This window comes from Camelus ferus, chromosome 12 (assembly GCF_009834535.1).
Source record: "Camelus ferus isolate YT-003-E chromosome 12, BCGSAC_Cfer_1.0, whole genome shotgun sequence".
Classification (NCBI taxonomy): domain Eukaryota; kingdom Metazoa; phylum Chordata; class Mammalia; order Artiodactyla; family Camelidae; genus Camelus; species Camelus ferus.
The window spans coordinates 58,336,425-58,351,368 of record NC_045707.1 but is presented as its reverse complement, the minus strand read 5'-3'; the positions used below and the strand labels follow the sequence as shown (position 1 = coordinate 58,351,368).

General features: G+C 33.0%; 1 protein-coding gene across 3 annotated transcripts in view; it reads right to left on the bottom strand.

Annotated features, from left to right (window-relative positions):
- Window positions 1-821: 821 nt before the first annotated feature.
- The window catches only part of PAWR (pro-apoptotic WT1 regulator), a 95,923-nt gene continuing 81,800 nt past the window's right edge, over window positions 822-14,944 (bottom strand). For all 3 annotated transcript variants that reach the window (XM_032493711.1, XM_032493712.1, XM_032493713.1), the window contains exons 5-7: window positions 9,544-9,691; window positions 7,821-7,925; window positions 822-5,628 (exon numbers count right to left, since the gene is read on the bottom strand). In XM_032493711.1, coding sequence (XP_032349602.1) covers window positions 5,542-5,628; window positions 7,821-7,925; window positions 9,544-9,691 — 340 coding nt within the window. In that variant the 3' untranslated portion in view covers window positions 822-5,541. The remainder of the gene's footprint in view (window positions 5,629-7,820; window positions 7,926-9,543; window positions 9,692-14,944) is intronic.

The following is a 14,944-nucleotide window of genomic DNA, read 5'->3' as shown; positions in this document are numbered from 1 at the left end:
TCAGGAATAAAATGTAACCTTTTGCAGAGGTGAAAAAAAAACTGGAGGCATGAGATTAAAAAAATTATATGACTAGTTTATAGATACTCATAGGATTGTGTGCATGCAGAGTGAATCTAGAAGAAAAAAATAGAGATTTGATGAAGTCTAAGATAAAGAGCTCCAGTTCCAGTTAAGACTAGACCTTGCAAATTTTTTTCAATAAACTTGCTAATGGAGTATGTTCTTACATAAGGACTTGAGACATTATCTAAATAGTCTGACTGAAAGATGCTTGTTCACTTGTTAGACATGTATGACATCACTGAGAAGATCAGAGTCCCAGAAGTAAAGACTGATTAGCTTGTGCAGGTGTATGAAGAATGACACATTAGGCAAAAGGTTATGTAAACCATTTACTAAAAAAAACACAGATTGGATTTTTACATTCCCAGACCTCTACTTATCTTTTCAAGTAGGACCTAAAATTCTCTGACCACCATCAGATTTAGTGGATGACAGATCCAGTTTTGAATTAAGAAATTATTCGTGTAGTTTTAAAACACAAAACCAAAGCTTTCACCTCAGGTTGAACATGTATACACTTCCTCAAGAAGCCCCACTACTTATGTATTAAGATCTTATCAATACTATATTTTTGTTTGTTAAAACATTATTCCTTCTAAAATAATATATTAAAGATTTTAAAGTACTGTATACTGTTTCAGTAAGAGGTACATAAGTTAATTTGAATATTAGCACTGTCCTATAACTTCGAAAGTAAAAACTCATGGTCAGGGTTTTACCAACAGCACAGGAAGGAAAAAAATAATTAACCAGTGTTAAAAATTAAATGAAAATTTACTTTTTTATTGAGTATTTTTATTTTACATGCAAAGCATATTAAAAGTGAATCCATATCAAGTTGACTACCCCAGTGAAAGCCTACACAATGGGGATTATGAAAGCTGTCTACACAATACTAATGTGATCAATAAATTATCCAGATTTTTCTCTACAAATATTTGGATTACCTGAATTAGCTGATTTTTTAAACAAAACAGTCAATTTCAGTTTTCATATGGTCTTTGCTGGTAGCAGCCACCATCTGATACTTAAATTTAGAAGAAAAGCATAATAATAAAAACCCTGAATAGCACAGTCAGATCTTCCAAGAAACAAGTTCACACAAAAAAAGTAATATACATCTATTAGGTATCCAGAGGCAGAAACAAAACAAAACAGGCACACAAAAACATCCATCAAGTGATCATCACTAACATTCTATTATTACCAAAGTGACTGCCAATATGTGAACTGTTCATTAGACTTAAACATCTAAAAACAAACCAGTAATCAATAATGTATACAGAAAAACTAACTTAAAATCACTTTTGAACACCATCAACAGTTTGGTACAGCTGACATACGTTGAATTCTTTTTACTTCATTACTGTGACAAATTCCTTTAAAATGTTCTTTTCATAATACATAATTACCTAAAGGAAACACGGTAAGATGCTTCCCAATATGCATCCAGTCTTTCATCCACCATTCAGTAAACACTGCAGCAAATTAAATAGTACCTATTAATCAGACCTAAAATACAATGGCTGGATAACTAATACAGAAAATACTTTTGAATGAACTATTCAGAGTAGACTGGCTAATGCTGCTGAAGACAGCACTGACACACACTACACACACTGTACACTGACAGATGGAAGGGCTGATCCATGGACATTTTTTAAAACTTCTGTAATATCTATAATTGTATGACCAGTTACTTGCTGAAAGAATAAGTATGAAAGTTTAACATAACCCCCTCAGCCATATTTCTCTCACATACTCACACATAATTGTTTTGGGGGTGGGGGAAGTATGGGGAGACAACTTTAGTGTGCTGTTAGATTCTAGCTAAGTAAAATTAAAAAAAAAATGTGGGCTGAGGTTTTCTTGGGCAATGGTTTGAGTCTTTATACTGGGAAGGAAACAACCAACTTTGATATATTAAAGAGAAAACTTGACAGCATGGTGGAGAGTGCCTTTGTATATGCACCTGACGAGTAAAATGTTTGCTATTGGTACCATATTTTCAGCTTACTGAAACAACAACAACAAAGTGTCACTAGTCCTAAGGTAAGTCATACAAATTATAATCCTAATCAATAGGGTGTCCTTTATTTATGAGAGCACAGTTCCAATGCAAAAAAGTCAAGTTTACTGTTACAAGTTAGGAATGGTTCAGACAGAATGAGACAATGTTTATCACTGACTTTAACATGTTATTTTAATGCTAGTTCCTTCTCATTTAATATATTTCCCCCAATGAAAAGCTAGTGTGTTTGGTTTTTTATATTACAAGATGAAAATATATGCATGAATCTTAGAACAGGTTATTGACAACATCAAGAACAGGTATTAAGTAAGTGCCAACACTGCATGGAACTTACTAGGCACTGAGTCAAGATAAAAAACTACAAAAAAAGATGAAATATGACAACCAATGTACATATGAATATTGTCTGGGACATCAGATTAATTATCAAACCCAAGGTTCTTCCTATTTTATCTTCTGGTGTTTGAACATATGAACATGTTATTACATTGACTTGCATTATTTTCAACAACGTATTATTAATGGACTCAAAAACCTGCATTTTAATTTCTAATTATAAAAATCCAGATTAATCCAGAAAACATAAACCACATGTAATTGAGGTAGGTTTTTCACCTTAAGAATACAATGCTTCATGTAACTGCCCCGATAATTTTCTATGTATTAAACTACTTGAGCAAGTATGACAGAGCTAATCTACTATATTTAGTAAATTCCTTTAGAAATATACACTCTAATGCCTTCTTCTTCCTCTCTAAAGGTAACTGTAGTGCAATAAAACTAATAATTCTAGAAAGATGAAATAGAGATTATTTCTTCAGTAATATCCAAGTTAATGCATATCAGAAATCAAGGAGGCAAGTCACATTCATTTTAAAGATAAAAACTTATTGTTTTGAAAATAACATCATAAACACATTAGAACTCTGGATATTTGGATATGCTTTATTATGCCACAAATTCCCAGGAAATATAAGAAATATTATTTCTGAATGGGACTAATAATTTCACAAATACTAGTACTTTACTGACAATAGCCCAAGTTTTTTAAGGTAGTGTACATGTACTTAAGTAACCTTTTTAAAATTTCAATGCTTTTTATAAATTTTAAAGGGAAATTGTAGCAGATCCTACTTTATTTTTCAATATTCGGTGTAAAAAATCATTAAGTGATACAAATATACATTTTAAGCATGGGAGAGAGGACTGCACGTGAACTACTTTGCCTCAATTGTCGGGCTTCTCTATTTGCACTAGGTACTGTTATGTATAAGGTCACTGTTGGAAATGTTCCTGATAAACTGAAATAGAGGAAAAACTTTAAAAGAGCTCAGTCTTTAAAAGCCTTAATAGCTGGTATAATTTTAAACGGGGAATTGAAATAGTCCTTTAGTTACAAATGGATTAAACAGAAAATTCAAAATACTTCTTTTATTGAAAAATCAGTATACTAATATATTTTAAGGTTGGATACTAACAGCATTTTCACAACATCCAAACTGTGGTTGGGAAGCTAGGCAATACCAGTACTTCTGCCACACAATTAAGGGTAAATTATCCAAGGGAAATGAGGACCACACAGCCAAAGGCGCTGCCTGAGCCTGGAACACCACTGCAACACCTGGGCAACAAATCACTGTTACCATGCTGGGACTATTCTCCAAAAAAGGTGTCCTAATGCAGTAATTCCACAACTATATCGAGCTTGGTAATTTAACATTGAACTTTTTGGTAAATACATATATTGACATATGTGAACTTCTCCAGAGACCAAGTTAATTATTAAATAAACCAAGAGGTTAAAAAGTGCTGGTAGCTAAAACTATGTTAATTCCAAGGTCTCCAACAGAAGATATAGGAAGAAAGTGGCAAGGGTAGCTGTTTCCCAATCTAGGTTATGACCAAAATCTTCAGATGCAGAGTTTAAAAATTCTATCCAAGGTCTCAATCTAAACCAATCTAGAAGCTATAACCTGATAATTCTTAAACAACCCAAGTGATTCTGATGATCAGCCAAGGTTGAAACTTCTGAAGCGGGGTGGGCAGGTGCAGGGGCACGGGATGGGACACCTAGGTTATTGCAGAGAGTATTAAAATTCAGCATTTACTCTGTGCTTTTTCTGTCTTACCTTCCCTATCTTTCTAATAAAACAAATAATGAAGGGGCTTAGCAAGTAAAAGAAAGAGTCAGAAGGGGACCCAAAATGGATTTTACTATGTTCAAGACATTTACATACATTAATTGGATAAAAGGGCATTAGTACACTATCAAGGCTGACATTTCTTAATGTATTTTAAAGGAGAGGGCTTTCTTACTCAACATGAAAATGTAATACAAAACAACTCTAAACACTAATGATATCTAATAGAAGAGAAAATCTGTATAATTCTTCAAAATAATTCTGTTTTTAAAAAATCCAATGTTAGGAAGAAAATCCCTTAAATTTGAGGTAGGGGCATAATTCTCCACATGAGAACAACTGTATTACAGTGTTACTCTCCAAGTTAGAAATTAAGCAAAGTATTTCAGTATGATTTCTGTTTATGTAATGTATTGTTAATGTAAGTATAAATGTTTTGTGTGGATAAATAGTTTCCTTTTGGTTTTAATGCATATGATAATTTAAAATGTGGATTTTTTTCTTATATGCTGAAATTGTACACTCTCTAGGCTTCATGAATAAAACACCTTTTAAAATACCCCATGTTCACTTATAAACCTTGGAATAATAAAAAGAGTACCTACATAAGAAATTTTACTTTAGAAGTACAACTGTATGTCTTTTAGAAGTCAAAGTGACTTAAATTTTTTTCAGTACTTGAAAACAAAATACTACATTTTAATTTACGATAGCACAATTCAAGTATTCTCTTAAATTTTATATTTAGCCAACTAGTACATGATATTAAGTGACATTTTATAGTAGTTTTCCTTTTTAAAGATGACTGTTATACAAAATAGCTTGACTCTATATTCCTCTAAATTGCTTAGAATAAGTTGAAAGAACAGACTGTAGACAAAGACCTTTATGAATAAAAGGTTGCACATATCAGTAATAAGGCATTTGCAGGTAACTCCCCAAAAAGTACTTGAATTTATGTAAACAAAGACTATGTATATTCTCTTAGGGAGAAAATGCATTCCCATAGATGAAATATATTCAAATGGTTGTGACTTTAAACTATGTATTACTTGAATACCACACAAAACCAAAAGAGGCATAAACCTACAAGTTTAATAACTAAAAGTGGTTACTTCTTTGTGAAATAAATGGTTGATTTTTTTTGAAACTGATAATGAAAAAGAAATATTTTGAAAATAAACATCCACTGTTTTCTAGAAATAAATATACATACTTGCATAGGAATATTGTCCTAGTGTTAACCATAACATTCGATCAGTAGTTTTAAAATATTTTTTTCCACACTGAGCCTTGAATCTTCTACCTTGTTAGCTGCCCAACAACTTTCAAAAGAGTTTTATTCTCCTGCTTTAGTTGTTCATTTTCATCTTCTATGTCATCTAGGTCCTTAAGGAAACAAAAAGGAAAACAATACGTGAGTTTTTAAAATACTTAAAAATATTCTGAAAGTGATAAAAAAAAACTTCAAAATACACATTTAAAGATAATTCTTATAAGTAATTCATTTGGAAACAAGGGCTACCTCTGAAAAAAGCTCTGGATAGAATATGCCCCACCCAAAGGCAGCATCCACTACTCGACTCCTCATTGGTATCACGGTATTACAGGCCAGCTCTCGCCAGATCTCTCAGTTTTTAAAGAGAAGCCAGAAATCAGAATTAATTGTGAATCTTCCAATTTTTAATCATTATAAATAACTTAAATTTTTAGTTAAAAACAAATCCCTCCTTCCTCATATTGAGGGCTAAACAAAATACATAAGTAGCCAGTATGAGGTCTAGGGCCTTAGATCTCAACTTTGTGTCAAATTAGGCATCAGAAAGATCCAGGTGCAAGTTCTGGATGTACTCCTACTACCTGGTGTGATCTGTGTACGTGTTGGGGGATAAGAACCCGGGAGGGGAGAGAACTGAGGCCCACAGAAAAGGAGATCTAGGGCTTATAGAGTTCATCTGGTTCAGTTTATGTTAGGCTTCTCTATGACGTTTTGTTTGGAGAAAGGTTTTTAAGCTTAAAAAAAAAATGTGGAAGCCACTAAACTAGGTAATCACCTCCTAGCTTTAAAGTTATCCAATTCCAGCTCCACATTCCATAAATTAATCCCAGTGCCACATATACAACCATTTGGTAAACATGAAAACAATCCACTATAAGTTTTAGTTAGAAGAAACACTATTTTAAGGCAGATTATTTATTGATGGTTGGAAAAGCAGACATTTATATTTATAGCTTTATCCTTGAAATTCAAAATACTAAACTTGGAGAAATCAATGTGAATTCTAAGTATGCTACTGAATAGCTGCATTCTGATACATTTAGTATACTGTCTTTGGACAATTAGGTAAATGATTTAAAAATGTACAGACACAGAATTTGTATTTACTCACAAACTGAATGATAATAGGAAATTAATTTGTTGAAAATAACAATAATGAAGATATGAGATTGCTAAAATTACTACAATTGAGACCCACCTAAGACTTACAGAATTAAATGAAAAAATATACTCATGTATCATTACTAGATTATAAACCTGTAAGGGCAGGTGGTTCATTTTTCTTTTTAATGCACACAGTGTCTAAGACAGTGCCAACAGATCACAGACATCAAAAATATTTGCAGATTTTATATCATATTACAGAAATAATAGAGGAATGCTTGTGTTCTGAACCAAGATGAAAGGCAGTCTATAAGAATGGAAGAGCTTCCTTAGTATTAAGACTGTCAAAGACCTGAGGTCAAATACTGGCTCAGCAGATTTCTAGGTGATTACTATATATGACCTTGAGCAAGTTAAACTCTGAGTTTCAGTGTCCTCATCTACACCCTGCAGTTAATGCCTTACAGCTTCATTAGACCAAGTCTGCACATAATGAAGCTTTCTATTTTCTCTTCTTCTAGAATTAGAGTTAAGACTGGATTAGGAATTTGTTCATTCCTTTTCTCCCTGAACCAAACTTGTTCCTTTCCTCTATCTTATGTAAAGCCTTCTAAAAGGCAAAACTATGAAATCTGTTCTCATTATCATTACCTAAGTATGGCCTAGCATTAATACCTGCTTCTTAAGCAGGAAGTAAATTCTAGAGCTGAAACTGATTAAAAAAAAAAAAAGAGTTATGAACAGTAGTAATAGAGACCCTAGGGTAAGGCTGAACCTAAAGCCAGGACGCATACATATAATTGGAGAAAAAGAAAAGTGAAAATACACACAATGACATAGTTTCTTATGGCAAGAAAGCAGCAATTTTAGTTCCTCATTAAGGCAACTCTATGCCAGAACCCTTTTATGTGGCGCTGACCAAGCTGCTTCTCACCTCCAGACTCCAACAAAACACAGACTAAATCCATTCACCTGGTCCATCCCCAAAAGAATAATATTAAGTAAATACAACTGATAATTGGCCAGAGGAATCAGTTTATGGGATGAAATGATGGTTCTGACCACCACAAATTACTATCTCATTAACAAAAGAATGAACTAAAATATAAAATTAAATAATGTTTTCATATTTATGTACTTTTTATCCAATTGCCATAAAAAATGGAAACCGTAAACAGAAATATATATGAATACTCACTCTATTTAACAAATCAATTTCTTCTTTGAGTTTTCCGATCATTTCCTCTTTATCTTGCATTAGTCTCACAAGTCTTAAGTTTTCTTGCCTTTCTCTTACCACTTCCTAGTTGATACAATTACAAAGCATTAATTGGTAAGTAATGGGTTATTTATAATCTTAAATAGCACATCTGCCAAGTTTGATAAAGTACCTTAGATATATGAAGATCTCCAATTAATTTCTTAAGTCACTTGGTGAGGAAAGGAGGAACCCATCCCAGAAAAGAACCGGAGAATGAGAGGAATACAGGGGTTGTAAAATATGCTTCTGATTAAGTCTGTTTACCCAAGTTTTTAACAAATACTAATAGTGTGACTTTAGCTCTTTAGCTTATCACAATCGTTAGTAATAAAATATCTTATATTTTCATGAATAATATTCTGTTTGGGGACATTCAAAATTTTTATTAAAAACACAAAATTTAAGAAAAAGACATGGCTCTATGGAAAATTCTAAACAGACAAATAATGGTCCTCAATTTTACGTCTGGCTCTGCCAGTTAACTGACAATGGATGAAAATGAAGAAACTAAAAATGATTACTGGTTTTTAAAATTTTTTGTCTTCAAATAATGCAACACCTTTTTCAAAGAAATCTTATGTAGAATCCAGAATCTTGAGCTAGGTCAGCCACCTTGGGGGCAAAAAAAGAAGCAGAACTGAAAAGGTCTTGCCCAGAACTTGGCTTCTTCATTACTAACCCTCAGAGAAAACAGCCAGCCAGCCAGCCTCCAGCCTCATTAATCAGCTGCTGCCAACTACTAGAACACAATCCAAACTCATGTGGAACTTCCAAAGCCCCTCTGAAAAGCCCCCTCAAAAATGATTAGACTATGTATTCCTTAAAGTTTTTAACTTAAACCTATAGAAACTAGTGTTAAAGCTCAAATGTGAACTAAAAATAATCATAATGTTATAAAAATTCTTTTTGTAATTTAATCTCTACTTAAAACAACCTTTATATTACAGGGAACAGTTTCAATTCAGCAAAACAAAACGTATTTCCAACAATCAGAAAGTAATTAAGCACCAATATCAACCTTAGCGGATGAATGTCTATAGAATAAACTTGAGACCCCATAGTTGATAAATTAATGCCAATATTCACTTGAGATGTTCTCAAAGATATTCCTTAACAGATTTATTCTTGAAATTGTTTCAAACTCCACAATGGCTCTAGGCTCTAACTCATAACTCAGAAGAAAGTCTATAAATGACAATCTGCAGATAATAAAATAAACACTCAGTAGTACATATCGCCAGCACAGACTTCTAACCATTTCGAAGGCAAAGATTCTTTTCAATGTATTAAAGATAACACTTGGCAGAATGAGAGTATCCATTAAATATTAAAGAATACAAGAAGTGGCTCCATTTCTAGAAGTTTGAACATCAACAGAACTGGATATTAAAGTTTTAAGAAAATCAGAAAATGCTTAGCCACTATGCATCTAGAAAATACATATTTAAGACAGTGATTCAAAGCTGCTGCTTGACTACACATAGAAATACCAATTAACACTATTGGCATCTTTCATTAGTGCCCCTCATTCCTTCCCTTTGTCGGCATTGGCTCTTCCTCACAAATTTCAGTTTACTTTCTCTCAGCTGCTATGAAAGTAAAAAAAGGAATCCTAATAGAATATTAATTTTATAAATCTTAAATAATTTGCATTTCATACCTTTTCAAGATCTTCAATTTTCTTTTCCAATGTGCTACTTGAGACCAAATTACCTGAAGCACTTACATCCCTGTTATATCTGCTGAACCCACTTCTATCTGTTCGGGGATATCTACTTGAGACATCTTCTTCAGAGGCAGTGGTTGTGCTATGGAAATAAAGATACAATTTTTTTAAAAATACCTAATATTCAGTAAGAAGAGTGCCAAGAGTATTTTCTATTCACCATAAACAATTACCATTCCCCTGAGGACATATGGCTATAAACAAGTCAACTTATTTATAACTATGGAAGTTAATCATTATTCTAACAATTAAAAAAAAAAAAACAGTAATTCTTTCGACCAGTATCTACTGAGTAGCTGCTAAGTACCATTCACTGTTCTGAACACTGAAGATGTAACAGGAAACTCACACATGGAGACATGGACTATGACGTTCATAAAGTTTTCAGTTTAACATGGAATATAACCAATTATAATAAAGCAAGACAACCCTCACAATAAGGTATTATGAAAACTATTACAGGGGACCTAATGTGGACTATATGTGGTGAAGAACCACTTTCTTTTTCCTTTTACTTATAAATTTCATTTCATCATGGGCCAACACTTTGGTGTTGAACTACTGGAAAACACTGAAAATGAAAAATGAACTACTGAAAAAATTAAAGTAAAAAGGACAATACAAGATACAAGTCCAAATGTTTTACTAGATTCAGACCCACAAAATTATATTTTGATAATAGAATAAATAGAAAAAAGAAAAGAATTACAGAAAACTGCATAATTTTCACTGGAAGTATGCATATAATTATAGAAAATAGTCATCATACGAGCAACTTTTGTCATTTCATAATTCTTATTAACCAAAAATTATGAGTGAAACAGCAATTCCTCACATTAAATACCAATTCACACACTTTGAACTAACAGCATATATGTCAATATTTATAGTCTTTAATGTAATAAATATGCTTGCTTCTTGTTTTTTGTATTAGTTATCTACTATCTGCATAAAAAATTATGCCAAAACTTAGTGGCTTAAAACAGCATACAACTATTATCTGACAATTTCTGCTGGTCAGGAATCTGGAAGCATGTTAGCTGTGTGGTTATGATTCAGGGTCTCTTATGAGGTTTTAGTCAAGATGCTGGTCATGGCTACAGTCATCTGAAGGATTTGCCTGTAAGCTCGCTCACATGGCTGATGGCAAAAGGCCTCAGTTTCTCACTGGCTCTTGGCCAAAAGACTCAGTCCCTCAGTCTCTCTACTGGGCTGTTCACCACAAGACCGCTGGCTTCCATAGAGAAAGCGACACAACAACCAAGATAGACACTGCAGTCTCTGTCATGACCTAGTCTCAGAAGTGACAGGCTTTCACATCAACCCCATGCTGAACGTGGAAGGGGATTACACAGGTGTCAATACCAGGAGGTAGAGCTTTCCAGTGGTTCTCCTGGAGGCTGGCACCATTCTTGTTAATTTACCTAATCTAGGTTGGACTGATGACAACATTGATCACAAGGGATATGGTATATCTAAACTACCTCGACGATTTCTTTTAACAGCACTTACAACAGAGAAATTAGTTTCACAAGAGTAGGAGAAGAGGCTTGAAAGCAATTTCAGCAAGCTCAGGATTTTCATTTTTAACTCTTACCCCAAACTCATAAAACGATGCCTTTCAAAATTTGTCCTCAATTTTTATTGGTAGCCAGTTCCAATCATTTATCCAGCAAAATTATAGTTAAATCTAAAATAATTCTGACAGAGGTGGGAGGGTATACCTCAGTGGGTGAGCACATTTAGAATGCACGAGGTCCTAGGTTCAACCCTCAGTACCTTCATTAAATAAGTAAATAGATTAAAAAAAAAAACAATCAAACCAATTACCTCCTCCCTTCAAAAAAAGAATTAAAAAATACTTTTGATAAAAAATAATGGATTCTTGATCTACTCATTCCTATCAGTGGGTTTTCTTTTGATAGAATATAAAATTCAAAGTGTGTCTTAACAAATCCATAAGGTATTTATTTGATTATAACATTCTGCAAATATGCAATACTAAAATCATCACCTATTTACTAATATATTGTGGAACTCTTCATAACAATTTGGAAAAATTTTCCCCCCAAATTTCTAACTTTCATTTTTGCCCTTTGACCATATGTAACATTGAAAACATTTGACATTCCTTTCTTGCATGGAAGGCTAAGATCATTAAAAAAAAAAAAAGAATAAAGCTGTCAGACAAATAAGTCTAACTCATATTTTAAAGCTGGGGACCAAACTAGTTTCTTTCTTTTCTTTTTTTAAATTGAAGCATAGTTGATTTACAAACCCTGGTTTCTTATCTTGCAAAAACATGAAGTATTCATCCTAAAGATCAAATACTTTTATCTGAAAATTTCCCTTTGAAAATGATTGTATAATGCAGCATATGGTAACAGCTGATTGGCTCAGCTTCCAAACTATCATTTACTTTTTCTTAAACCTGAGGTTTAATGTATTATGCTATGTAAAGTAATTTACACTTTAAGTGAATGGTTAAATTTAGCTGATTAACAAGCACACTGTTTAGTTCAGCTGACGTAACAAAGACTTTCTCAATGAAAGAAGCAGGACAAAGATTTATATTCTGGCACAAGTTCTAGTATTTTTTCCCTGTCACTATCTCTATATAGTCAGAACATTCTCCTGCAAAAGCAAAGGAAAACTCTGAACCACATATGTTGATTTGCTAACCCTTTAAAGTTTTATATACTTCAGAGCAAGCAAGCTTGTCAGCAAGGAAATTGAAAAATAAATGTTTCCTTCACATTACTGTCATGTTAGCACAATCAATATGCTCATCAAATTACAACAAAAATTCCTTTGCTATCCTGATTTGTCTGAGTTGGTCTTCTATATCACTAAACTGTTCCCAAATGTATCAAGCTATGGGTGTTGCTGGCAAGTATTATATGAACTACCTTCATTGCTACAGACTTATCCAACATCTCCAAGCAAACATCTTTGTCTTGTCATTTATGTATAGTTTTTTTAATGTTAGCAACCAGAAGTCAGACTATAGAAGAAACTCACAAAACACTAATGATCACATATGGAATACTGACGATCTGCTTCTGCCAGCTTCTTAACTATAATATTCTTTCTTTCAAATAATGCATTTGTGGCTGTGAGTATAATTATGTCATGCATATAAATGTCACTTAAATTTTATTGGTTTTATTGTTTTAGCAGCCAGTATATCACTGCAAATAACCCACTGTGGTTTTAGCACTTCCCAATTAATAATGGTTAAAAACTGAACTCAATATAGGAGGGATTAGTATTTCCCAACAAAACCAGCACAAACTCTTTTGGTCTTTATCTCTTTGAAATTACTTTAATCATCATCATTTGGTTTACTACTACTGTCACACTCAGAAAAGATGTTATCTTTTCTTGTTTAAAAAAAAACAAGTATAGTAATGCTTGCTTTACCATTGGTAAATTAGGATTAAAAATAAAGAACATAAATTTTACTTCCTAGATTTAGATAATACTAACAAAAGCAGAAACTGAAAAGATTTAAAAAAATTTTTTTACTTTCTATTTATTTGCTTATTTTATTTTGACTTAATTATTACATGTTTACATTTGAATTATTTTGTTTATGGAACAAGAATAAGTCTGATTAAATTTAACACAAGATTTTTAAAAAATTTTATTTTATTGAGTCATAGTCAATTTATAATGTCAATTTCCAGTGTAGGACACAATTTTTCAGTCATACACGAACATACATATATTCATTGTTGCATACTTTTTCCACCGTGAGCTACCACAAGATCTTGTATATACTTCCCTGTGCTATACAGTATAAACTTGTTTATCTATTCTATATATACTTGTCAGTATCTACAAATTTCGAACTCCCACTCCGTCCCTTCCCACTCCCCTCCCCCCGGCAACCACAAGTTTGTATTCTATGTCTATGAGTCTTTCTGTTTTGTATTTATGTTCATCTGTCTTTTTTTCTTTTTTCTTTTTCTTTTTTAGATTCCACATATGAGTGATCTCATATGGTATTTTTCTTTCTCTTTCTGGCTTACTTCACTTAGAATGACATTCTCCAGGGACATCCAATGTTGCTGCAAATGGCATTATGTTGTCATTTTAATGGCTGAATAGTATTCCATTGTATAAATATACCACATCTTCTTTATCCAGGCATCTGTTGATGGACATTTAGGCTGTTTCCATGTCTTAGCTATTGTAAATAGTGCTGATATGAACAGTGGGGTGCAGGTGTCTTTCTGAAGTAGGGTTCCTTCTGGATATATGCCCAGAAGTGGGATTACTGGGTCATATGGTAAATCTATTCCTAGTCTTTTGAGGAATCTCCGTACTGTTTTCCACAGTGGCTGCACCAGACTGCATTCCCACCAGCAGTGTAGGAGGGTTCCCTTTTCTCCACAGCCTCTCCAGCATTTGTCATTTGTGGACTTCTGAATGATGGCCATTCTGACTGGTGTGAGGTGATACCTCATTGTAGTTTTGATCTGAATTTCTCTGATAATTAGTGATATTTAGTATTTTTTCATGTGCCTATTGGCCATTTGTATGTCTTCACTGGAGAATTGCTTGTTTAGGTCTTCTGCCCATTTTTGGATTGGGATGTTTGTTTTTTTCTTATTAAGTCATGTGAGCTGCTTATACATTCTGGAGATCAAGCCTTTGTCAGTTTCATCTTTTGCAAAAATTTTCTCCCATTCTGTAGGTTGTTGTTTTGTTTTGTACATGGTTTCCTTTGCTGTGCAAAAGCTTGTAAGTTTAATTAGGTCCCATTTGTTTATTCTTGTTTTTATTTCTATTACTTGGGTAGACTGTTCTAGGAGAACATTTTTGAGATGTATGTGAGATAATGTTTTGCCTATGTTTTCTTGTAGGAGGTTTATTGTATCTTGTCTTATGTTTAAGTCTTTGATCCATTTTGAGTTTATTTTTGTGTATGGTGTAAGGGAGTAACACAAGATTTTTAATGTAAGTAAATCCTTACATTTTCTTCAATTCTTAAACATTTTGGGGTACAAATGACTAACATGAAAGTAACACTGCTACAGCACAATACAGTCTTCTCTATCTTGCATGGTACACTGACCAAGATAAACCATATTCTGGGCCATAAAACACATCTTCACAAATTTAGGAGACTAGAAATCATATAATGTCTGCTCTTAGACCACAATAGAATTAGACTAGCAGCAGCAGAAAGATAACTGGAAAATCCTAAAATTACATGGAGATTAAGCAACATACTTCTAAATAACATAAAGGTCAAAGAAGAAATCTCAAGAGAAATTTTAAAACATTTTGAACAAAAGGAAAATGAACCCACCATTTAAAATTTGTG